General features: G+C 39.7%; 1 protein-coding gene across 1 annotated transcript in view; it reads right to left on the bottom strand.

Moving 5' to 3' along the window:
* Positions 1-2,773: 2,773 nt before the first annotated feature.
* Positions 2,774-27,414, bottom strand: part of LOC109199757 (butyrophilin subfamily 3 member A2-like) — a 28,953-nt gene continuing 4,312 nt past the window's right edge. The window contains exons 2-7 of the mRNA XM_025905147.1: positions 13,009-13,044; positions 12,542-12,644; positions 4,438-4,779; positions 3,811-4,104; positions 3,649-3,701; positions 2,774-2,782 (exon numbers count right to left, since the gene is read on the bottom strand). Coding sequence (XP_025760932.1) covers positions 2,774-2,782; positions 3,649-3,701; positions 3,811-4,104; positions 4,438-4,779; positions 12,542-12,635 — 792 coding nt within the window. The 5' untranslated portion in view covers positions 12,636-12,644; positions 13,009-13,044. The remainder of the gene's footprint in view (positions 2,783-3,648; positions 3,702-3,810; positions 4,105-4,437; positions 4,780-12,541; positions 12,645-13,008; positions 13,045-27,414) is intronic.

Raw genomic sequence — 27,414 nt, 5'->3', positions numbered from 1 at the left:
ACACGAACTCAAATTGTCGGAACAGGTTCGATCGTGGATTCATTTGGTAATTTATTAAATGTATAACTGTTATTCTAATCTGCTGCTGAGTCTCTTACACTGATGAAAATGCAGAAAACACAGATCACGAACACCAGTTCAACCAATCACTTTCATTCCACTTTGATCTGCGACAAACTGACGGTTCATCTCTGTTACAGTGTTGCGTTAGACTGCTATATTTTTGTGTTCTTTATGCTGTAGATTTTTACGTCTCTGGAATAGTTGGCAGTATTAAGGATGATTTTCTGTAAAATCATATTGATATGACCCATGACATATTCGTAGATGACAGTTAGATATGTCAGCTGGGAAACTCTGGGTTAACTCAGAGAGCTGAAGATATCGTGGATATGCTGACCTCGCTCCGTGGTGTACAGGTCCGTTTACCCTCATGATTAATATTCACAATAAAAATATTAGCCGAACATCATGAAGTCTGTATGTGTTTCATAGTGTCGAACAACCTTTGTACAGTTAAAGCCAGCAGCTACTACATGACGGAAACACCAACGTTTTCTCTTTTATGCGTTTATACGCAGGTCACGGTGATTACTGAACAAAAACCCAAAGATCAGCTGTTAATCGAATTTATTTGCTCTCTCTCCTCCTTAAACATGTTTTTAATGTTAGTTATAATTCAGAATTGGCGACTGAAACACGTAGGACACATAAGAATGTCAGGAAATAAAACCCCGATAAATATAACCTCAGTAAAAGAAGTCAGTGTCAGCGGGGATTATTACAGCTGTGTACCGGGGCCTGCGCTTTGTCGGCGGTAATAACAGCTCGATTGCTTGCGAGGCGAGCGGGTCTATCCCACGCTTTGCCGTGAGACTGGGCAGACATCTCCGAAATCATCGAAGCACTTTTGCAAAGAGGCTGTATCTTGACAAACCGACCAGACATATGAAGATTAAACCACTACATTCTTGGCTAAAAAAATATTAAAACGGTATTTGGTGACACACAAACAGGGTTTTTCAAAGTTCAGTTCTGTTAGTTTCCAATGGTTGTGTGCTAAAAACAATGGCCACCAGGCCACAGCAATGGTTTTGACTCGATCAGCGTTAACCCCGCCCCCTGAGTTTGATGGGTGAGTCTGACAGATAAAATTAATTCATGGTGAGAGCCAGGCACCAGGACTGCCAAAATGAAATAAATAAATATATCATTAAATAATTAATTAAATACATAAATAATTAATTAAATGTGTCAATAATTAATTAGTTACATATGTCAATAATTAATTAAAATGTGAAATACATAAATAATTAATTAAATGTGTCAATAATTAATTACATGTGTCATAACTATTTATTTAATTAATTAATTCCAATTTTAATTAATTATTGCCACATTTAATTAATTATTTAATGGTGTATTTAATTAATTCATTATGGCAGTCCTGGCGTTCCATATATCTCAGAATTGTCGGTGAAAATTATTCTTGGAGCTAAGTTTAATTGAGCTGCATTTTATAGAGGTACAATTTCACAATTTGTGTATATTTTCTAAGTTCACTATTTCGTCATGTGTTGAGAAAAACAGAGATTTATAAATTACATCGTCTAATGTTTACATTTAGCATATAACTGCAACATTCTTTTTTCGTTTTGTTTTTTTGTTTTAAAGACTCGAAAGGACTTCATACTCAAACATACATACAAGTTTCATACTTGTGACTTTACTCGGACTTTTATACCAATGACTTGAGACTCGACTCTGACTTGCCTGACATTACTTGAGACTTGAGGATAAAGACTTGAGACTTACTTGAGACTTGCAAAACAATGACTTGGTCCCACCTCTGCTTTCTTCTTTTTGTCCGCTGTATAGGAATTTCTTTCACTTATGTATTAATCACGTTATTGTAATGCCTTGGTGCCACTGGATGTCTGACACCCATACTGTAAGAAGGAAGTTGGGGGAAGCAGACCACTCCACAGGAAGAGTCTTTTGTCTCTTCGAGGACTCTGGGAGGTAGCAAAGGAGTGTGAACCTTAAGGTGTGAAACAGCTCTGTACTGCCTTTTGTTCCTGGAGAAGGTATTTAACTGAGAGCCATGCTAGGCTCAGTGAGACTCCATCAAGCTTGGTTGTATGTTGTCTTTGTGTGTTTGGATTAAAGAATGTTGGCTACCGCTCACAGCTCATCTGCAGGCTTTATTTAATGGAAAACTTCCACAACACCGCACAATCTCTATTTAAGAAGTTCAAGCTAATTACAGTTATTAGAATTAAAATTTAGACTAAACTAATGTTTGTATTCCCATTTACTGATATTATTTTTTTTATTAGTTTGCACTAAAATAGTTGGTAGAAACATCTTGCAAAGAGCTACTTTTACTGTTTTACTCTGAGTAAATTCAGAATCTGTACTTTTTCATTTTTACTTGTAAAGAAATTTAATCAGTAGTTCAACTTTTATTGAGTATTTTTTAACACTAGTATCTGTACATAAACTTAAGTACAGAATATCCCTACTTTTGTCACCTCTGGTGTCACCATTAGGTTGATGATTTGTGTCAATCTGTGTGATTGTACTCTTAAGGTTCATATTGTTGAATAGTAATTATGTGAAGGTGCATTTGTGGCCTTTTTATGTAGTAACACAAAAGTAATAAAAGACATAATGTAATGCATTGCTCACTCTAGGTAATAAATAATGTAACACATTACTTTAAAGTGTTATGTGAATGACATCATGAGTGCAACACTGGTTAAAGCTACAATCAGTAAATCTGCACATATGACATAAAACACAGTGATGAGGTAGAAAAACTTGTTTTTCATTGTTGGGTCGTAAATTAAAATCAAATTTAAATTTAAATAAATTAAATAAATTAAATTAACAATAAATTTAAATCAATATGTTTCTTTTATTTATGAGCGCACATGTGCACACCTTGTGTTTGTCGGTGATGTGTTTTCATCGACCAAAGTCCAGGAAAAGTTTGATTATATAAAATAATTTCATTGGTAGCAACATTTTTACTAAAACAGAGATTGTTGTGACATTACTCAAGTAGTATTGTAATAATGATAAATAAAAACACATTATTTCTGCTTCATTCCTTTAACATCAAAAGAGAATTCTTTCCACTCACTAGTAAATACACATAATGTACATAATGTCTGTGTGGTAATTGTGTGCAGTTTTTTTCCTTTCCTGTTGAGCATTATTTCAGGTAGTTTTATTGTGAAATCCTGATTAGTATTTAATTTCATTTTTGAAAAACAGTAAACATTTTGATATTTAACTTATTTGTGTTTATCTACTCACGTATGAAGTCTGCTTCTTAGTTTTGGTAGAAGAGCTGCTGGTATTAAGTAGCTCTGTCTCTTCTTCAGTGGAAACTTGAACATCTCCAGTGTGATCCTTTGGCCTTCTGTTGTTCTCTTTTTGACAATAAAATTAAACAAGAAGGAAATGTCCTAACTTGGATTAAAATATTAACCCTCTCATCAGAGTCTCAAGGAAAACATCGATTCACAGTAGCGGTAAACAATAATTAATCAGTGACTTACTCATCATGTGTTTCCTCTTTCCAAGTAAAAGAACAACAACTGATAAAATTAACAGAATGATGCAAAGAGCCAAACTAACAGCCAACCCAGTGATGACAGCAGAAGAACTGGACGGGATCTCAAAGAAATCTTCTGAAATGGTAAAAAAAAAACAAAAAAAAAACAACAACAATTTTTTTTTCTAGAAATCTGGACTTCTGATCTGTCATTTCTGTCATAAATGCAATAATATAATTTGAACCTGGAACATGTATGTGTGTCTCTCTGCTCTGGCTGATTTTCCTCTGTTGGACTCTGCAGGTGATGTTGTTGCTGTGTCTCTTCTCCACAGTCACTCTGCTGCTGACAGTATAGAGGTCATCAGGACCTCTGAGGGTCTCTGTAGGTCCAGCAGAGAGGAGGTTTCCCTCACCGTCCAACCACAGCAGCTCAGGCTCTGGATACCAGCCTGCAGACTCACACTGTAACACCACTCCTCCTCTGTTTTTGTCAATCCCTGATAAAGTGATGACAGGTGAGGTGGCAGTATCTGATGCTGAGCAAAAGAAAACATGAAATTTCATAGTCAACAGGCTTCAATGAAATTACAAGATGCAAAAATACACTTGTGTACCTGTAAAGCTAATAGAGTTCTGAATTCATAAATTTGGTCACTTACAAAGAAATGAAGAGTCTAAATTTTTTATGTTAGCTTAATTTTGATGGAGAGCAATTATTAAACAAAAAATCCAGTACAAAAGAAAAATTTCTACAGAATCATTTTTTTCCATTCCGACCTCTCCATCACCATCAGGAAGAACAAAGAGCTTTCAAATGATCCCAGGGACAAGACTACACAATACAAGACCATCAACATGAATCTACTTACCAACAACTAGCTCAACGAAAGCATCTTTTTTCATCTCTGGAATATAGCATCTGTATGTCCCTGTATCATTAAATTTCACTTTGGAGATTCTCAGTGAAATATTTCCATGCTTGTGTTCATCAACAAACACTGACGTCCTTCCTTTGAAAGAAGGATTTTTTAGTGTTTCGATTTCCTGACTGCCACGTGAAACGTAGACAAATTTAGTGTCAAGCGAAGAGCTTGTCCACTCCAGTGTCATTGCAGAAACATCAGATGCAGGTTCCAGATGACATGGCAAAATGACATCCTCACCAGCTCTTGCCACCAGGACCTGAGATGGACCAATCAACTGAGGCTGACCTGAAAACAAGTAATCATAATTCTTAAATAAGAACTTGCTAGAAGGAGGGTTTTTTTTTATCATTATCTCACAATATCTTTTTAAATTACTGAACGTAAAGGTGTGATGTTGTAGTGGAATTTTGTATGGCATGTATACATACATACATGAAAGTTTATGTATAACTTTCATGTGGAGTTTTAGGCATGCGGTGATTTTCTCTCTCACACACACACACACACACACACACACACACACACACACACAATAGCATCTCTTACATGGTAACAGAGATACTGAAAACAACATAATGAAATCACTGTCCTGTACACACACACACACACACACACACACACACACACACACACTCTATAAACCTACACTGGAGTGTTTATTTTTATGTAATGCATTTAACTCATATATTTGATGTAGTTAGGCCAAGTATTATTCACATGGATATCATAAGATTATCACAGAAACTATGCTATTTGTTGTACTAATGTGTGACCTTTGACCATGTTGTGACCTATTGTCAGAATGCAAAGCAAAGGGTTAATCTAGGGGTGTCCCTTTGGGCCGGGCCATCAGCCAGAGCCCTGCGTGAACTCTGGCCCGTACTTGACCCTGCACCTGCTGTTCCTGGGCACGTGGGAAAGTTACTCAGCAGCAGGAGGTGGGACTACTGGTACCTTTAAAAGGGGGCCTGGGAAAGCCCTCGGGGCTTTTTCCTGCTGTCTGTCCGTGGGGTTGGTCCCTACCTGCATGCACTTACGGCGAACACCCTAGGGGAGCTTTGTTTTTCCTTCTGTTTTGCTGACCTGCACTGTTCAATAAAACAGCTGGCATAGAACTTTGCTCCTCTCCTGTAATTTTTCTGTTTTTGACTTTAATTGAAATTGGGAAGCTGAGAGCCACCTATTGCTAATCTGAAGAATTACTCTCAACTGTGACAACCACAATGTGGAGACTGTAGAGTGTGAGATTGTGATAATATCTTATGCCATGTTATACCCCTAATTAAAGGTTGTGAAATTATGTAGTTTTATTTTGCATTATTCTCCTGAATTAGGAGAAGTGACGATTGTGTGAAATTAAAGAGAGAAAAGAGGGCAATTTGGAGCCACATAGAGATAGACGGGCATAATTGGGTGTAATACTCTGTGGTGTGAAGAAAAAAGAGGAGTCAAAGCAGTAAGAGGTGAGTAGTGGTGTGAAATATGTTGGGTTTTAAATCTGACATAGAGAAAGGAGAAATAAAGCGAGAGTGGAGAATTATTGAGAAGCAGAGAGAGGAATGTGTTGTGAGACTGGCGTGCAGTTTGCGCTGTAAAGGTGGGCTCGTCGCCTGCTCGTCTATGTCATAGTGATGAAAATTATATTAAATAGATCTTTTAGTGTGTTAATACAGATGGCTACGGACCTGGACCAACCGCCCACCACAAGCACAGCGGCTGAAGCAAAATTACAGAAATGGGAACCACACCCAGCAAGAATCAGCAGCTCGGGAACCGCGAACAGCGAGGAGAGAATTAGAGGAGAAATTAAAAGAAGCTGTACACATAAAACTGAGTTTAAATTTAGGGCCGACTGACTTGTGTAGGTTGGGAAGGCGTCCGGAGCATCGCAACAAAAGGTGAAACAAAAACACACACACAAGCAGAGAAATGTGAGAGAAAGGCACCTTTTAAGGAAACGCCTTGTTTGAGAAAAAGTTAAAAATAACTCGCCTACAAACGCACACACACGCAATGAAAAAACAGCTTACACTCATGAACATGTGCAGATTTTCCAGCAAGGTTAAAGCAGCAAAAATTGACATACACCTGTTGTTAAATAATGAATTTTATCCATTACTAAAAAATAAACTCTCTGGGTTGCAGGACAACAACTTAACTTAAAACAAAAAGAGACTGGTATGACCAACCAGCGATGAAACAACAAATTTAGTGGTTAAGAGTCAAATTGTGAGATGTTTTCTGCTGATTGTACAACACAAGTGATTACTGAAGGAAGGAAAATTCCTTGTTGTGCTTTTAAACATGATCTTAAGAATTTTAACATGTACCTGTGTTGTCCTGTCAACTTGGTGGGTTATGAGTTGATTATATGGTGAGAAAAAACAAAAAAGCGGGAGAAACGACTGACACAGGGCCTGGCCCGGTGTTTCTCCCCTCTCTTTGTAACACAGCCAAAACAACATCATTTTCCTGTTTGTCTGTTTTTGTTTTGTTTTTGTTTTTTCTGTTTATATGTTTAATTACAGGCTGCGGAAAGCCGAGGCTGACCTGGACTCCTGCTCTCCCCTCTACGATGTTAGACATGACCCTAACCAAACGCTGCAGCAGCTGGACCCACGACAACAACCTGAAAATGTCAACAGTGCTGCAGGAAAGCGATCTCATGCAGCAGAGACGGAGAGCGTTAAACCCAAGGCTCGTTTCACTACACGGGGGAGATTTCCAGACAGCTTCAGCTGACAGAGCTGTGATGAGACGCCCATTAAGCCCGAATGGAAACTGAGGCCGAGCAACATAATGCTGACCTTGATAACTCTGCGTTAACACTGTGCAGAACAGTGACGGACCAACACGGGTAATCGGGCAGCAAAAGGGGCGTGCCAGAGACAGGAGGAGCAACTGAGGTCAGGAGGCACCTCAGAATGGACAAAAACGCAGAAGAAGATGCAGGTTTCACCTGCGGTGAACATGGACACTGGAGAAAGGACTGGCCCAATGGGGGTCAGAACTTCGAGTCCACCGTTGATAATCACGTCTGCACAATACAGTGTGTGGAGTGACGGTATTTTAGCACTTTTCTGCCGAGAAGGGAAGAAGGCCATTGCAGGGGACACTCTGAATGTAAATATAGGATCTAGATCCAGTAGCAGCGGATGTTGCGCCGGGCGGCCAGAGACAGAACTCAATGCGTGACTGTATGGTAAGAACTGAGTAAATGTGTGGTGTGTAAGATTGCAGAGAATGGTTGTGTGGGAAAAGATTGTGTGTGTAAAAACAGGGAAAATGGGGTTAAAAATGGGGAACAAAAAAAAAAAAAAAAGAGAGAGAGGAGTGTAGAAATGTGTGTAAAAGTTGTTTCCAACTAGCGGGAGAGGGTGGTACTGCAGGCCACCAGCTCCCCTAGGGTGGACACACAAACATTTCGCAGACTTGTTGATAAAAAATAAGCAAAAAAGGAAAATAAGCAATAAAATAGGAAGAGGGTTTGGTGTTTTTCAACATAGAACAAATACAGTCTTTCTGGGTTTTTAAGAAAGGGGAGTTTCAGAACTAGAGAGGGGAGACGTGTTGTTTTAAGCAATGAGAACAATGATCAAAATGTCTCAGTGTGTCACTTGCTGGTGAGGAGCAGACCCGGATCAATTTTCCACGTGCAGCAGTCGGAAGAAATTATAGGTTAACATCATTAGAAACACTCAAGCCAAGTTTTGGCTGAATTATTTTACAGCTTAACTTCCATGTGTTTGTCACCCTGAGAACACAAGCTCCAAGAATCTCTCCCTGAAGACAAGAAATGCAGTTCCAGAACAACGAGATGGATATCAAGAGCTCACAGCAGTGTCCTGAGCAGTGAAGAAAAGGTCCAGCAGCAGCAGCTGTGCAAGACAGCGACAGCAAGGAGAAAAATGGCCTCATCATGACTGGATGGATGGATGTGCATTTCCAACGAGCTGCAACTTCACTGTGTGTGAATGGACTTTGAAAAGACTCTCTGAAATGGACATTTGCCACTTTTGGAGCAAAATGGCAAGATGAGACAGTGGAAAACACAGGACAAAGCTGAATGACAACTGACTCACTGGACTGCAGCAAGGGGGGAGAGATGAGATGAGACCACAGTGGAAGGAGCAGGGGAGAACATGGCTGTTTTAGTGTGGGAATGAAATTTGGGTTTAGGAAACTGGGAAGAAAAAATGACTGCCTTGCGTGGAGAATTGAAAAGTGTCTGGAGCACCGCAAAGAGGAGAGGTACACAAAAATCACACAAACAGAAAAACGCATTAATCCTACTAACACAAACACACATGCAATGAAGCTCATGAAGATCAAATAGCATTTTAAGCATGCATTTCTGTTACCATCATCTTGTCCGGTTCACTTAGTGGGTTAAGAAGTGATACATAGACTAGTGAACTGGTATTATTTTGGGGAAGGATGATTGAATCATTGCAGGGGTGAACAGAATGCTGCAGGAGGGTCAGATGAGTGGAGACTAATAGATTATTGAGTTTCTTGTTTCTGATGTGTGGGGGAGGTCTTAACATGACACACATCTGGTTACATGGGGGAAAACAAAAAACCCATTATCAAATAGAATATTGCTGTTGTGTGAGGTGTGTGACTGGTGGATGAAAGTTTTGGGGATTTTGCATTTTCTTTTGGTACCACTTTGAAACTGCCAATTAGTTTTGTTTTGATCTATCACTCTAAGAGAGTATGCTTAGACAACTTCTAAAAAGAGGCCTTCATATTTTTTGATTTTTAACAGTGCACTGAGATATTTTTTTTTTGTTTAGCAATTTTCTCTTTTGAAGCAGGCCTGCAAGATCGGGATCGAAAGCGCTACACAACATGTTGAACAATCGCAAGTGAGTTTCTCCAAAAATTAAAATGGGCTCGGGAGAAAGCCACTTATTTTGGACAATCAGAAAACAAGTCCCTGCCAAAAAGGATTCAGCGAGGTAATCCAGTCTAAATTCTTTTTTCCTTTTTTGAAATGACGTCATTGCTGGCAGTAGAAACTTATTGCGTCACGAGAGGTTCTACTGTCAGCAAATAAAAAATGGGGACTGACTGGACTGACTATGCAAGATTGCACCTCCACCCAGAGTGACAAAAGGGTGGATGTATGTATGTTTCTTTTTACAGGAGCAGAAAGATGAAAGCAACAGGTTGCATGGGCTTTGGGGCCGTGCTGACTTAACCCTTCAATTGCCACTTTCTGTGTCTTGTATTGTTTACAGTGCAGAGGTCACTGTGAGAAAGTGTGCATACAGATGCGTTGCGCTAACATCTACATCTATTTTTCCACAGCAGAGGGTTAATCATATGATCTAATCACATGATTTACGGCAGGACAAACCACTGGCTACTGTGTTTTTTTTTTCTTATGACAGGGCCTGGAGTGAGACTACTCCAGGGGAGAAGCACTGGGAATTTTTAAGTGACAATGCACAACTTTATTGTGCATGTCTAATTGTGCTAAGCTGACATTTGGCAAAAGAGGGTTTTCCAGGGAAGCTTTCATTTTTAAATTGCAGAGACCATGACATGAGAGATATGGAAGAAGAGACTGAAGTGCAGATGCAGACCATGACTGGGAGAGAACGCTTCAAGAGGACCAGCGAGAAGCAGGGACCATGTCCAGGACAGCTGACAAACCACAGTGGGTTGCACCACTGGGCTTCCAAAGGATTGTCACGAGGAGATTTTGAACAGCAAAATCTTAAATAAAATGAAAAAATTTCGCCGTTGACGTTGAGGAAGACAACTAAGGTGTACGACGTGCTCTGCCTTAAATCTACAGCCGTGGTGGAACAGAAATCGAGGGATGGAGAGAGCGTGCCAAGCTCCAAAGGTGACTGCACAGAGGGAGATCAGCTTTGGAATTATGACTCTGTAAACGGCACAGACACCAGGAGCCATGACCTGGCCTGGGAATGTCCAGCAAATGCTGTTTCACTTTGCCATGCAAAGTACTTTGGCACTCTGGAGAAGACCTTTCCTCTGTATCATTGTTGTTGCCATTTGCATGTGAGAGATTAGATTGTGGGGAGAATTAAAGATGAACAAAGGGTGGTGGGAGAACAGTGAAGTGAGGATACACAGTGTGAAACTCCTTTAAGTGTACAATAATGTTGATGTGATATATGGTAAATGGCCTGTATTTATATAGCGCTTTACTAGTCCCTAAGGACCCCAAAGCGCTTTACATATCCAGTCATCCACCCATTCACACACACACACACACACACACATTCACACACTGGTGATGGCAAGCTACATTGTAGCCACAGCCACCCTGGGGCGCACTGACAGAGGCGAGGCTGCCGGACACTGGCGCCACCGGGCCCTCTGACCACCACCAGAATATACAGAATGTCAGGAAAGAAATTCTGGTATTAATGTGATTCTTGATTTAAGAATCAATGGGTGGGATTGTATAGGATTTTTTTTTACTTATGTACTAATGATATTATTTTATTGTATAATGCCTTGGTGCCACTGGATTTAAACATGTCTGAAACCCATACTGTAAGAAGGAAGTTGGGGGAAGCAGACCACTCCACAGGAAGGAATCTTTTGTCTCTTCGAGGACTCTGGGAGGTAGCAAGGGAGTGTGAACCTTAAGGTGTGAAACAGCTGTGTACTGCCTTTTTTTCCTGAAGAAGGTATTTAACTGAGAGCCATGTTAGGCTCAGGGAGACTGCTGACCGTCTGTCCCGCGGACATGCAGGCTCTCTATCAAGCTTGGTTGTCTGTTCTTTGTGTGTTTGGATTAAAGAATGTTGGCTACCGCTCGTCTGCAGGCTTTATTTAAATGGAAAACTTCCACAACACTGTCATGTATTTATGTCTAGACTAAATCAGTGCTGGCAGAGGCCTACTGTCACGGCTGGCGGGGCGAGCCGTGTGGTGTAGGAGGAAAAAGACCCAAAATGCAGGCTGTTGACTGGTGATGAGAGTGATGTTTATTTACAGAAGTGGCAGAGACACAAACAGGCAAAGAAGGGTGGGTAGCTAACCAAGACCTAAACTGGAGGAAACTAAAGAACAGACCTGAACATGGTACGGGGAACAGAGAATGCAGCGAGACGCCGTTACACAGAAAAACACAGACGATTCAACGACGAGCAGAAGCCAACACACTATAAATACACACCAGGTAATGAGGAGACGACATGCAGGGGTGGACACAGCTGACACTAATGGACATAATGAGAAGCAGACCTACAAAGTAAAACCGGAAACACACAGACTGTTTTACAACACAAAACGCAGGGACCCGAATGGAGCACAGAGGGGAGACACAGGTAGGGATAATAAACACGACAACCAAACCAAAGAATTATTACAAAATCAGAATAAACACCAAACACAAGATGAAACCACAATGAAACACAAAATGCTGGGTCAACGGCCCAGAACCATGACACCTACAGCATCACATGGCCAATCACAATCACTATGAATTCATAAAGAGCTAAAAATGGTTTCAGCAATTCCCTACAAGATGTAGCTGTGCAAGCAGCCATGTCTCAAATAAGCATCTTCTCTGATTCTAAAACTATTAACATTAATGTTAGTTTCAGAATATAGTGTATGTTGATATAGAATATTATATACCTTTCCTATTTAAATACCTCTGCTGACCGAAACTGAAATGTGTTGGTTCATAAAAATAAAACAGTTCTGTATCCTGCCAGTGTTGCTTTGACTTCTTAAAATATGGATCTTAATGAAGGCACATTAAGAGCACAAATATTCAGTAGGTAGATAGGTGGCCCCATGATTGGAAGGTCGGGGGTTTGATTCCCCTGAACAGCTACCCCGAGGTACCCCTGAGCAAGGTACCATCCCTACACACTGCTCCCCGGGCGCCCAATGGCTGCCCACTGTTTCACTGAGTGAATGGGTTTAATGCAGTGAGGAATTTCCCCACGGGGGTCAATAAAGTACACTTTCTTTCTTTCTAATATAAATAATTAAAATGTGTGCTTGAAATATGACAAAAAACAACAATATATATTTATGTATGAATTACCATTACAGACATCCTTCAGGAGAATGATGAAGATCAGAACACTGAAAGCTTTGAGCAGTGACTGAGGAAACAGTCCGTTCAGCTGATGAGCCATCCTGCAGCTCTGAAAACAGACAGAAAACATGAATACAATGGAAACCACTGCTGTCTGGAAAATTCTGATTTATTTCAGTAAAATAAGTTGAACAATTAAGACTAAATAAATTCCTGGGAGGAATTCTTGTCTGTCATCTAATTTAGCTTTTTTTCGTATACTGTCTTATGCAATTACAGTACTGTCACCTACTGTAAAGGTACAGAAACATCTGGTTTATAGATTGACCTTTTCCACCCACATAAAAGCTTTAGAACAACTTAAACTTGGACCATATTCTTCAAACCCAGTTTGACTCCAAAGTTTTGACTGATTTTTAGACAAAAGCTACACGTCACATTGATAATATCATTAAATTTAAAAGACAACATACCTGTTGACTGTGCTCTCTCTGCAACTCACTGAATGACTGTTAATGAAAAACAAGTACAAATGATCAGTGATAGTTTCACTTACAGTGTGAACTTTGAGCCTGTTACTAGAGAGCCATTGCAGGGGGGGCGCAGGATGAAAATGAAAAAAATAAATAAATAAAAGAACGCTTGGACACTGCTAGCATAATGGACAGGTTTTTGATGGGGCTCCCACACAAACGCAAAGCAGGAGATGAAGCATCACCAAATATGTTTCCAAACCAACCTTTCAAGCCAAAGACTAGAAAATATGGTGAAGTATCTCTTCCCTTTGGCTTCACCTGCACAAGTGCCAAGGTAGGTCTCTGCAACAGAATTACTTTCCCCTGCGTTGGGAGACTCCTATACTTCTTTCTAAATACTTTGGAATAGCAAGTCACACAAGTCACAAGTAATGTTAATTGTTTTACACAACATACTAGGGCAGACCTTCCCAAAGTGTGGGGCCCGCCTCCTAGGAGGGGCACAGAGCCATTGCAGGGGGGCACGGTATGAATGGTATGGATACTGCTAGCACGGGGCGCCCATATAAATGCAAAGCAGGGGATGAAGCATCGCTGAATATGTTTCCAAACCAACTTCATTCTAAGCCAAAGACTAGAAAATATGGTGAAGCAAATCTTCCCTTTGGTTTCACCTGCACAAGTGCCAAGGTAGGTCTCCCCTGGAGAATTGGTTTTCCCTTTGTCAGGAGCACGAGCTGGGCTCTTCAATTCAAGGACAAACAGTATCCCACATTCTTGATTTTTAGCTCACAAATATTTCTTATAATGGCTAACTATTCCTGACATTTTGGAGATGTTATTTCTTTATACAGTAAAGTTACAGTGGGATACAAATAATATTAGGCTGATCGTGCCATAATTTGTTCCCCCTGTCCCAATCACGGACAAACAGTATCCCACAGTTGTTTATGTGTTTAAACCCATTTTGCACAGAGAGGGATTTTTTTAAAATGTATTGATAGCAATGTTGAGTATTATTACACAGGAAGAAAAACATCCATCCATCCATTCGCTTTCGCTTATCCTTTTCAGGGTTGAAGGGGGCGCTTGAGCCAGGACTGCCATAATGAATTAATTAAATACACCATTAAATAATTAATTAAATGTGGCAATAATTAATTAAAATCGGAAATAATTAATTACATAAATATTTACAATACATGTAATGAATTAATTATTGACATATTTAATTCATTATTGACACATTTAAGTAATTATTTAATGGTGTATTTAATTAATTCATTATGGCAGTCCTGGCAATCAACCTAACCCCACAAACAGCATATCTTTGGACTGTGGGAGTAAGCCAGAGTACCCAGAGGAAACCCACACAAACAGAGGGAGACCATACAAATTCCAGACAGAACTTTTGATTTGAACAGCAGGGCTCGCAAAATCGCTAGCCCGACGTCCCGGGGCTAGCGATTTTTCCAGTCGGGCTACCAAAATCCATCTCAGCCCTGCCCGTCGGGCTATCATAGGAAGAAAAGATATGTCAAGGCTTTTGCATTCTTTCGCAAATGTAGCTGAGTAATTATGTCATCGGCATCGATGAGCCACTGTCAATATGTGACACATTGAAATCACGTTTGAATTTGCGCTTGTTTTTTGCTTTCACTTTGCGATCGCGCGAACTGTGTATAGAGAGCGGCAGCACTGATTGGTAAGTCACAGATTGCGCACCAATTCCTCTGACATCGTCTTATCAATCGTTAGCTTACTATCAAACATGACAAGTGAAATCTCCTGCAGCAAGCTTAAACATGTGATAGAGGTTGATTGCGCAGAGAATTGCTGATCGTTATGCAAGTACGTGTGTAAGAGCAGATGGATTTTAGTTCTGCAGAGCCAAACAAGACAGGTCAGGGTGAAGAAGGGGCAGCCAAAGAAAAGCCTACCACAAAACGGAAAAGTTATGACAAATCAGACTATGAGCGAAAAAGAAAGCGCAGCTTTTTTAGTTTCATGGACAAAAGAATTTATGTGGCTGGATTATGACGAGCTAAATGACATAATGTTCTGCCGGGTGTGTTGTTGGTTTTCCCTCGATTTCTGACTTGACAACTGCCTTTGTTACTGGGACCAGTCATTTTAAGAAAGACCCCATCAGAACCCATGAGAAATGCAAGAAATACATTATTGCTCAGTCTGCAGTATCTTTCCCAGAACAAACCACTGGCAAAATTTAGCAGTCTTTGCAAACTTCAAAAAGCAAATGTCCTAGATCTTGGTTCCACTTGCCTCTTACCCGTAATTTCAGTGGAAATTTCAAATTCAGGATTTGACACAGACTGATTCATGTTCTACACAGTTCTTGCAAGTTCATAGCAATTTCTGTTCAATTAGAACCAAATATTTGAGTTGATGATTGTAATTTGTTGTTGTAATTTGTGTTTTAAATATTTTTAGATTGATATTTTGTTTCCTTTACAATATTATACTTTAATGTATAATATTGTAAAGGAAACAAAACATCAATCAAAAAATTTTCCTCTTTTTTTTTTTTAAAATTTGGGATACTTAAATTTATTTTGGGCTACCAAAAACTGAAGAGTGCCTGCCCGAAGGGCTACCAGGAATTTGAAATTTTGCAAGCCCTGAAGAGGGTCTTCTTTCTTTGAGGTAACAGTGCTAATCACCAGGCCATTGAGCAGTCAATCCAAAAAAAATAGGAAAGCAATGATTCCAAAGCTTGATGCAGAATTATCTTTACTTTTTTGTTCTTGGCAGGTTAAACCACAATAAATAATAATAGCATACACGTGTAGTGTGTATTCTCCTCTTCCTATTATAACCCCATTGATTTTCCTGTGGTTTGAAATCTCGTGCGAGTCTGTGATATCACATGTCCAGGCAATTATTTAGACTCTTGTAAATGTACTAACCAGACAATTTCATTTTTTAAAATATTTTTATTGAAAAAAGAAAACAACAGTACTTGCAGTTACCAAAATAAAATTAAGCTTTTTTCATTTTCCTAAGTAAACATACTTATATATATAAAAAAACAACTAAACAAAAACGCATTCTAAAACAAAGACGCCCCCCCCCCCCCCCTCCCCCTACACACACACACACACACACACACACACACACACACACAGATCAACACAACCATCAAACATATTACAGGAATATAACAGTAACAGAAGTACATTTAAACAGGCAATACCTCTAGTGTAGTAAAATAAGAGATAAAGGGTTGCCACTTGTGAAAAAATTTGGCTGTGCAACCTCTCAACGTATATTTAATTTTTTCAAGTTTTAAAAAAACATGACATCTTTAAGCCACCGGGAAATAGTAGGATACTTAACAGACTTCCAATGCAACAATATTAGACGTCTCGCTAGTAGGGATGTGAAGGCTATAATATCCTTTTGTGTGGAATCAAGTGTAAATGAGCAATCAGGAATCCCAAATACAGCAATCAGAGGACAAGGATGAAGAGTTACCCCAAGAACAGTTGACATAATAGCAAAATACCCTGTCCAGAAACGTTGTAGCTCAGGACACAGAAAAAACATGTGGCTAAGGTCACAAGGAGAACCGTGGCATTTATCACATTTATTTTTCACTTCTGGATACAATTCAGAAAGTCTAGACTTAGAGAAATGCACCGTGTATGACCTTAAACTGAATAAGTCCAAGACGAGCACAGGAGGTGGAAGATCGTACCCTCGCAATAGCCTGTTCCCAAGACTCCTCATGTATTCGAATTCCTAGTTCTCCTTCCCATGTTCACTTAAGCTTAACATTAGAGTGGTTACTAAAAGACAGAATAGCATCATAGAGTTTCGAAATGGTTCCTCTGTGATGAGGAATAAACGATAACATAGTTTCCCACTGCTGTTCTGGAGATAAAGAGGGGAAATTTGGGAAACACTTGGCAACAAAATTTCGAATTTGAAAATAGCGAAACAAATGGGTAATAGGGAGATTATAACGAGAAGACAAATTGGGAAAACTATCGAAAACACCATCCACATATAAATGTTTTAACTGTTTTATACCCTTGTCACACCACACTGAGAATGTCGAGTCCAAAAGTGAAGGGGGAAACAAATGGTTGTGGCTTAGAGGACCCGAGGAAGATGGCATTACAAAATTAAAGTGACGTCTAAACTGAAACCAGATCTTGAGTGTGTTAAGAACCACCTGATTATCAGTATACAGACAGGGTTTTACGGGTAAAGAGGAATAGAGCAAAGCTGGTAAAGAAGAGCCCTTACATGATGATAGCTCCGATTTACACCACGAGGAACCAGAAGATTTTAGCCAGTAGCAAAGTTTAAGGATGTGAGCGGCCCAGTAGTAAGCTAGAAAATTAGGTAATGCAAGTCCTCCACTAAATCTGCATCGCTGCAGCAAAGTTTTAGAAACCCTAGGTGGCTTCCCTCCCCAAATGAAAGAATCTTGTCCAGTGAAACAAAAAAATGTTAAGGGAATTGACTGAAATAAAAATAAAAATTTTGGTAAGATGTTCATTCTAACAACATTAATCTTACCGATTAAAGAAAGGGGGAGATTACCCCATCTTTGAATATCAGATGTGATCCTTGATATGAGAGGAGACAAATTTGCTGATTTAAGGCCAGATAGAGAGCGAGTCACGTTAATCCCTAAGTACTTAAACCCAGATGGACTGAGACGAAAGTGTAGATCGGACTGTTGAACTTGACGTGCTGCCGTATTTACAGGAAAACACTCACTTTTCCCTAAATTAAATTTATAACCTGAAAACGAACTGAAGTTCTCCAGAATACTTAATACTTCGTACAAAAACAGCAGGGATGGAGCATGCAGGGTCAGTCATAAATAATAACAAGTCATCCGCATACAATGATACTTTATGAGTAATTCCATTACGGATGATTCCCCTGAACACAGAAGAGGATCTCAATGTAATGGACAGAGGCTCGATGGCAATGGCAAAGAGTAAAGGTGACAGAGGGCAACCTTGACGACAACCACGACCCAGCGCAAAATAATCAGAGTAAACATCATTACAATTTCATTTTTTTGAGTGAACTAGAGGAACAGTTCCAACTCCCTGCTTCATACTATGTGAGTAATTGTTCTTAGGTTTCTCTTTATATCTTAAGGTTTACTGTATACATGTTAATACATCAAATAATTTATGGCGTTCCTGTGCTAATTTAGTAATGCTTTTAGTTATTCTGCTGGGGACACATGTTTAAAATAGCTTTACCCGACAAAGGATGAGTGAGTTAGAGAAGTTAGAAAGACAATTTAATCAGAATTTTGATTCATCTGTAAACGTCTTGTGATGTTTCCAATTTTCAGCTGCAGCTACTCTTCGTGTGACTCCTAACAGACTCCCAACACTTTCAGTTCAAGTTTTTATCTTTTGATTGTGAGAGTCCTGATGTTCTACTGAACTGAGAGGAGTCAGAACCACTGAGGAAAAGTTAGAACATTTTAGTCCAGCATGTAATAGTAAAAGAACTTTGTCTTCATACACAACTACTCAAACTTATCTAGCAGACAGTGCAGAGTACTGGTGTGAGGTTAAAGAGGGTCAGAGAAGCAACAGTGTCAACATTATCATAACTGGTAAGTTCATCATTTTTGTGAAATTAGTACATGGCTCACTCTAACCCTATTTACCCGCCCCTGTTGCTTGTCATGTGTTACGATGTGAACATTCATGTGTTTTTTTCCTTGGGCAAGACACTTTACCCTACCACCTACTGGTGATGGCCAGAGGGGCCGATGGCGCGATATGGCAGCCTCACTTCTATCAGTCTGCCCCAGGGCAGCTGTGGCCTCAACTGTAGTTTGCCTCCACCAGTGTGTGAATGTGAGAGTGAATGAATAGTGGAATTGTAAAGCGCTTTGGGTGCCTAGAAAAGCGCTATATAAATCCAATTCATTATTATTATTAGAGTTCTGTTTTTCTCCACTGCATGGTGGTGTGTAAACTTCAAATATCTGCTCGATGAGGAAAAAATGGCGGCGCATTAGCTAGACGCACACGTCTCTCCTCCGTAAATCTTTGCCAAGACACCTAACGTAATATCAACTTTTGAATTTAAACTCTAACGGTATCCGCGCTTAGGACTCTTTTATGTCGTCTGCACCAGGTAAATCGGGCAGGGGTCGTAGTAAACCCTCACAACCTAAAATTGATTTCGGACCAACTAAACAAAGTGGAAAAGCTAAAGCTAGCGTCATGTCGGAAGAGTCAATTAGCGCTGAAGAGGAAGGACCAAGCCACGCTCCGATTCTTGAAGCTATCAAAGACTTGAAAACCGACTTCTCCAACAGGTTTGACGGAATAATGGCTGCAATTGAGGGAGTGAGAAACGAGGTCGGAGAGTGCAAGGAGCGTATTGTAAATGTCGAGACACGCATTTCCGACACTGAGGACACGGTCGTTAGCCTTCAGAGAAAAGTTCAGAGTCTCGAAAAGAAAACCAGAGATATGGAGGACAAAGTAATGGACTTGGAAACAAGGGCCAGGAGGGCTAACCTGAGACTGGTGAATTTACCGGAGAAGGTGGAGGGAACGGATGCTTGCGCATTTCTGGAAACCTGGATCCCGGAGACGCTGGACATCCCTCTGCTGAAGTCAAAGCCATTCCTGGAAAGGGCGCACCGAATCGGCCCGAGAAACGACCCAAACGCCCCCCCAAGAACACTGATCATGAAATTCCTGAGCGATAGGGATAAGGCAATGGTGCTGAAAGCGACCAAAATCAAAAAGCAAATACTCTACGAGGACAAACCGGTGCGTTTCTACCCGGACATGGCAGCCGGAATACATAAGATGCAGAAAGAGTTCGACTCCGTGAGACGACAGCTCCGCAGCATGGGGATAAGACACGGGATGCTTCTCCCCGCCAGGCTCCTGGTGACCTACAAGGATAAAACACTGACTTTTGGCAAACCGGAGGACGCAGAGACTTTCGTTACGCAGATCCAAGCAGAGCGGGATGAATAGCGGTACGGATAGAGTTGGTAAAATAATTGAACGTTTTGCCTGACAGCTAATTCCTGGGGCTACTGTGAACTGAACATTGAAATATATTCACACTGAACATCTGTACATGCCTCCGTTATATCTGTATGGGGGTTAAAGAAGCTGGCGATTACCTGCTTTGTGAGTATACCCCCCCCCTCTTTTTTATTTTATTTTTATTTTTTATTTTTTTTTATTTTGGGGGATTGATTACTTTTTGTTTTCCAGGAGGACTCTCTGAGTTATAGTTACATTTAAATAGAGTTAAAGCACAGTAGACCCCTAACATTTAATTTACTTACATGAGTATATTTGGGATAGCAATATATTCTTGGCAAAGCATTTATTATTTGTATGTAAAAGCTAACAATGGAGGGAGTGTTTGAGTTTAGGATAAGTCAATATCAATGTTGGATCATTCCTCAATAACTGTGGACTGGTCATTAGCATTACTGGAGTGTGTAGTAAGGAGAAGGGGAAACTGGCCTTTAGGTCAGAGGGGTTGTGTTCAATGGTTGATGCAGTTAGAAGCATCTGTGTTGTCTGCAATGTTTTGGTTGTTTAAAGGTACACTTCTATATACTAGCATGAGAAGATCATCTGAAAATAGCAGCTATGTCCAATGTTTTAGAAATTAAGATGACATCGTGGAACTGTAGAGGGCTGCAAAAACTTAAAAAAGTTAAACAAGTGATGAGAAGGTTAAAAGATATGCATTCCAAAATAATTTTTCTCCAAGAGACTCATCTTACTGGAAAAGAGGACTTAAAGATTAGGCGGAGGTGGCAGGGAGAGGTATTTTCAGCACCATTTAACTCCCAAGCGAGAGGGGTTTTGACTCTAATACACAAGTCCGTCCCCTTTAATGTTTGTAAGGTAATTGCAGATAAGATGGGAAGGTATTTGATTGTTCAGGGTACTCTCTATACAGAACCCCTGATTTTAGTTAATATTTATGCCCCAAATAAGGATGAACCATCTTTTTTTAATAACTTGTTCTGCACGCTGTCAGCACTTGATGGTCAATATATTTTGGCGGGAGACTTCAACTGCACTTTGAACCCAAGTATAGATAAATCATCACATCTAGACAAATCTCACAGCCAGAGTAGGGAAACCATTCTTCAGTTTGCCAAGGAATTAAATCTTATGGATATATGGAGAGACAGGAATCCTGGTGTATCTACATATTCATGTTATTCAAGCACACATAAATCATACTCACGAATAGACTACTTTTTAATCTCAGCAAGTCTGTCCTATAAAGTGAACGGTTGTGATTATGGCAGTGTCCTTATCTCAGACCATGCCCCAGCCAGTCTGGTCTATTTGGATCCAGGGCTAGTACGAGATCCCCCAAAATGGAAATTTCAGCAAAAATGGATGAAGGACAAAGACCTAATGGCGTACCTTGACAAACATATTACTGATTACTTTGAGCTCAATACTTCTGAAACATCTCCGTGTATTAGATGGGAAGCATTCAAAGCCTTCATTAGAGGCCAAATAATTAGCTTCACTAGCTCAAAATCTAAGAAGGCCAGACAAAAGCTGAAATTACTGGAATCAAAAATTAAAGCTACTGGGGATATGTACTTTAAGAACCCCTGTCCCAAGCTGCACCAAAGTTTGCTGTTATTAAGAGCCCAATATAATGAAATCTCAGCTTCAAAAGCTACAGCTAACTTATTAAAACTTAAGCAGTCCGTTTTTGATCAAGGGGAGAAATCAGGTAAAATTCTGGCTTGGCGTATAAAACAATTCCAATTAGAAAGATCAATCACTGCACTTAAAAATGATAAAGGGGAAACGATCTCTGACCCTGCTGCAATAAGTGACTCTTTCAAGGTCTATTATGAAAGGTTATACAGTTCTGAATTAAACCCAGGTGAACCAGACCCAAACTTTTTCTCTTTTCTTAACAATATGAATATCCCCAGAATAGAAGAGGAGGAATCCTTGAGACTGGGAGCTAAATTGACTCTGGACGAAATCTCAGAGGCAATAATGAGTATGAATTCTGGAAAGGCTGCAGGGCCAGACGGTCTGCCAATTGATATCTATAAAAAGTTTGCATCCAAATTAAAGGCACCCCTTTTGGAAATGTTTTCTGAATCTGCTCAAAAGGGGATACTCCCACCCACTCTGAGAGGGGCCTTAATTACACTTCTTCCCAAACCTGGAAAATCGAATGATAAATGTGAAAACCTGCGGCCAATTAGCCTCTTAAACTCAGATTTAAAGATACTCTGTAAAATTCTAGCAAAGAGACTGGAGTGCCTTTTGCCAGATATCATCAAGGAAGATCAAAATGGGTTCATGGTTGGGCGTCAGGGATTCCATAATGTTCGACGAGTGTTAAATATTTTACATGAGCACGGGGGGGTCTTCAGATACAGCTTTCTTGGCACTAGATGCCGAGAAGGCTTTTGATAGGGTAGAATGGCCCTATTTGCTTGAGATTCTTGGTCGCTTTGGTTTGGGAGAGGGATTCTGTAACTGGGTCAAGCTTCTATATAATAACCCATATGCTGAAATAATTACCAATAATGTTATCTCAAAACCAGTTGAGATTGGAAGAGGTTGTAGACAAGGTTGCCCCCTATCCCCCCTTTTATTTATAATTGCAATTGAACCACTTGCTATTGCTATAAGAGAACACGGTATGATCAAGGGTATAGAGATCGGAGGGCTCGACCATCGAATAGCTCTTTATGCTGACGATGTGATCCTCTTTCTTAAAAATCTGGGACAATCTATTCCAGCCATTTTAGACTTAATTGGAAAATTTGGACATATTTCTGGTTATAAAATCAATAAATCAAAATCTTCTATAATGCTTTTGAACTCAGAAGAAAGGATGAATCCACCTAAATACACCTGCCCTTTTAGAAATGTGAATCAGTTCACTTATCTAGGTATTCAGATTGTCCCGAAATTGGAAGAGGTGGTGAACCATAATTATAGTCCAATTATGACTGACATATCCAAATCAGTGGAGAGATGGTCGAGTCTCCAAATTTCACTGATTGGTAGAATAAATATACTAAAGATGAACGTGCTCCCTAAGCTTCTGTATCTGTTTCAGAATATCCCCTTGCCACCTCCCTCAGACTTTTTCCTTAAAATAAGAAAACTGTTTAATCAGTTTTTATGGAATAACAAGCGTCCCAGACTTCGCTTATCACTTTTATACTTGCCCTTTGATGCAGGAGGGCTGCAATGTCCTAACATGGTTTGGTATTACTGGGCAGCCCAGTTAAGAACTATAATGTTCTATTATGCTGCAGAAAAGCCCCCCGCATGGAGAACTATTGAGTCTCTCTCTCTTAGGCTTCCACTTCCTACATATGTATACTCTGATAAATATAATAAACTCAAAGACATTACGCTTAATCCTATAGTTAAAAACATGATTTATATCTTACATGTCACTCAAAGATATTTAAACGTAAAATCTCCCCTCTCCGTTTTTAGCCCGATTTGGGGCAACAATTATTTTGCCCCAGGTAGAGGGGACGGTGGTTTTAAAATATGGGCAGACTCGGGGCTGGGACTGGTGAAAGATGCTTTCGGGGGTGATGGAAGACTTTTAAGTTTTGAACAACTAATCTCTAAATTTAATATCCCCCGAAAGCACTTTTTCAAATACCTACAGCTTAGGAGTTTTATCAGGTCTTATCATAATGATTTTACACAAATTCCCCCGCTGTCCGCATTAGAGAAAATCCTAACCAAAAACCCCACTGGTAGTGGAATGATATCTGAACTATATAACTTGATGATGACATCCTCCCCTGATTCATCTGCTGCTAAGCTTGATGCTTGGAGGTATGACTTACAGGAGGAATTGACAGTGGAACAATGGAGTAAAGCATGTAAGCTAGCCCAAACACAGACAGGTAACACACATCTAAAATTGCTACAATTTAATTGGTTGATGAGAGTGTACATAACACCAGAAAAACTTAACAAATTTAATATGCAGATCCCTGACATCTGTAATAGATGTGAAAAAGATAAGGGCACATTGCTCCACTGTTTATGGTCATGTCCAAAAATAAAGGAGTTTTGGGAAGAGGTTAGAGTAATGATAAAGGAGATTTTGTCAATTAAACTTGTGATGGATCCCAAACTTTTCCTACTGGGATTATATCCTGTAGGATGTAACATAAATCATTTTGAAAAAATCTTCATAGATATGGGAATACTACAAGCAAAGAGAGTGATAGCTCTAATGTGGAGAAGCCTTGGCAAACCAAGTATTTCACATTGGTTCAAAGAATTGTCTTTATGTTTACCATTAGAGAAAATTACATATACTCTAAAAGATAAACAAGAAATTTTCCAGAAAATTTGGGGGCGCTACATCCAGTATATTAAGAATAAAGATCTATCTGGTTTACTGCGTGAGACAGGGACAGCCTAACTATTCCCTGTACAGGACCACAACCATATGCTGCGACCTGAAAATTATTCTTTAAAATCTGTCAGAAGTCTCATGGACTCAAGTGCTTTCATTGAATGTACCTTGTGTTTCGTTTATTGTGTAATTTTTTGATTTTTTTGTGTGTATGTACTTTATATATGTATATATGTAAAACTTTAATAAACATAATGTTGAAAAAAAAATATATATATCTGCTCGATTTATCAAGACGTCACATATTTGCATAACTGCTCTAACGTTTTCGGAGATGCCTGTTGTACATTTTGTAGTTTTTCTTTAATGCTACCTGTTCTGATCTGTTATTTTTGTGACACTATTCTGAGCGCGTGTAATAAAAAATTTGCAGGTGCAAGTGTTGCATTTTGAGGAGAAATTTATTTTTTGCGAAGAAAAGCTAAATTTGAGTGAACAAAATTCATTGCTACGTGCAAAAAATGTATTTCAGTGTTTGCTATTATTCATACACACATACAATAGCAGCCCCTCTCGCTCAGTTTTTGCACTTGCACTCGCTCGTAATGTGTTGCTCGCGCGTTCAACATTTCTGCCTGTGCACATTCAACTCTTTCTGTGCACCGTTATATTTGTGCCACAAAACCAGCCAATCACAGAGTTGGATGCAAAAAAAATCTGATTGGCTGTTCTGGTCTCCAATCAGCTCGAAATGATGAAATGCAATATCCCAGAATCCATTTTGTCTAAAACTCAAACGAGCCAGTGGCGGAGAAACAAAGAGTGGTGGAGTTTGAAATATTACTCTGTCTGGGTCACAAAATAAACTTTTAAGATATTTTCATGCGAGACTGGTGGTGTGTAAACTTCTAATATCTGCTCGATTTATCAAGACGTCACATATTTGCATAACTGCTCTAACGTTTTCGGAGATGCCTGTTACCCACCAGCTGACTAGGTGGTCACTCTGGTTAAACTTAATATATAAGGCTGAACTGACAAAACAGAATCACTGACTACACCACCAGGTATTATAGGAAAAACCATAAAGCCTTTGAACTAAAACAAACACTGTTGTGGTACATATGTATGATTTGTATCACCTTCATGTTTCCCTCTCACCACATATCCAAACCGATATCATGACCAGCAGCTTTTACAGCTGTGGCTCCAGCAAACATCAGCTGATACTAGAAAGTAATATTAAATAAATTCTAACAACAGCTTATCAAGCTTAAACGTGCTGCTGTTGTTTAGCGCAACATCTGCTGGTTTCCTCTTTCTGGCACAAAGTGGGCGATAAACAAACAAGAGAGACAATCAGCTGATCATTGATCAGTTTCATTAGTAGCGCTTTTTGATACGGGCGACAGGGGCGGTTGCCCGGGGCGGCATCATGGTGGGGGGCGGCATCACGGGCATCGACAAAAATATAAAATATAAAATAAATAAAATGCTCGTACTCATGCTGCCCCGACGTCATGTCAGCGCATACTGGGGATGGCATGGGCACCGATCGGTTTTCTATCACCCATTTGCTGGGAGTAAGGGCGCCCTCTGTTTGCGAGGTGCGCCTGCTGCTTGCGGTACAGGGAGGAGAGGGCGGGGCGGCGGGGGATTCTCTGGCTGGCTGGAGCAGCATCTAATAACCAACTTGCAAAATAAAAGAAAATAAAAACAACCCAACAAACACGAAAACACCAGACATTATGATACAGACTTATAATTTGCGCCGATGTTTTCTCGAAATTCTATACGCGAAAAGTGAGCGTGAGAGCCCTCGGTGCGCCTGCTCGCTGATGAAGTCAAAGTAAACTTTATTGTCATCTCCGTTACCTACAGTCCAGTATATAGAGACACAAGACGAAGAGGCTCCAGTTACAGCAGTGGAGTAAACAAACAATAAATATAAGAAGAGTAAGAAAATAAATATACACTTTAGGATTAGGGGTAATAACAATTTAAAATGTATATTTATTTGATGATTTAAAGTCTCACACACAACCTGTCGAAAGTGGAGGAAGACCTGCTGCTTCCAAATTGCTTCCACATTACAATCATAGTGTTGTAAATCCAAGCTCATTATGTATTCATGATTTAAATCCTGGGTTGTGCAAAATCCCAAAAATACACCTTAGTTCACAGATTCACTTTGTCTAAGGTGTAGGTCTGTTAGGTTATGTTGTGGCGATCCTCGAGTTGGGGGATTTGTGTTCATACTGGAGTGCAAAATTAAAACCAATGGAAGATGGACAAGAAAAGTTCAAAGCCATCAGGTGCTCAGTTTAGAAAAAATAGAAAAGAAGATGAGGAGAAACGAGCCAAAGATCCAGGAAAGCAGATGTGTCATTGGATAATGGCAGGTCATCCTGAAACAATCAGAATCAGAATACTTTATTAATCCCTAAGGAAATGATGTGGGTTACAGTTGCTCCAAGAAGAAATGGTAAAAGTAACAGTAACAGACTAAACTCCAAAATACATTATGTTACAGATTTTAATATTAATTAGTTGTTGTCAGTTGTTGATTTGTCCTGTCCTCATTGTATGACAAATTATGATGGCTGTTTGGTAGCTGTTTGCATACAATGCATACTCTCTATCTCTTCATATGTGTGTGTGTGTGTGTGTGTGTATGTGTTTTTCTCTGGTGAAATTCAGTATGGTTCCAAAAACAGTTTTGTGTTAATGTACAATCCTTAACATGTTTTATGTGTGTGTGTGTGTGTGTGTGTGTGTATGGGGGGGGGGGGGGGCTAATCCACCACCTTTATTTATACCGTTACAAAAACAAACAAATAGACATAAAAATGAAAAATCACCATCGGCCCACCGGGCAAATGCCCGGTATGCCCAATGGAAAATCCAGCTATGCGGTCAGCTGGTGGGTAACAGGCATCTCCGAAAATGTTAGAGCACTTGTCAAGACATCACATATTTGCATAAATCGAGCAGATATTAGAAGTTTACACACCA

The sequence above is a fragment of the Oreochromis niloticus genome, linkage group LG3, assembly GCF_001858045.2.
Source record: "Oreochromis niloticus isolate F11D_XX linkage group LG3, O_niloticus_UMD_NMBU, whole genome shotgun sequence".
In the NCBI taxonomy this organism is placed as follows: Eukaryota; Metazoa; Chordata; class Actinopteri; order Cichliformes; family Cichlidae; genus Oreochromis; species Oreochromis niloticus.
This window is presented reverse-complemented; position numbering and strand designations above follow the sequence as displayed.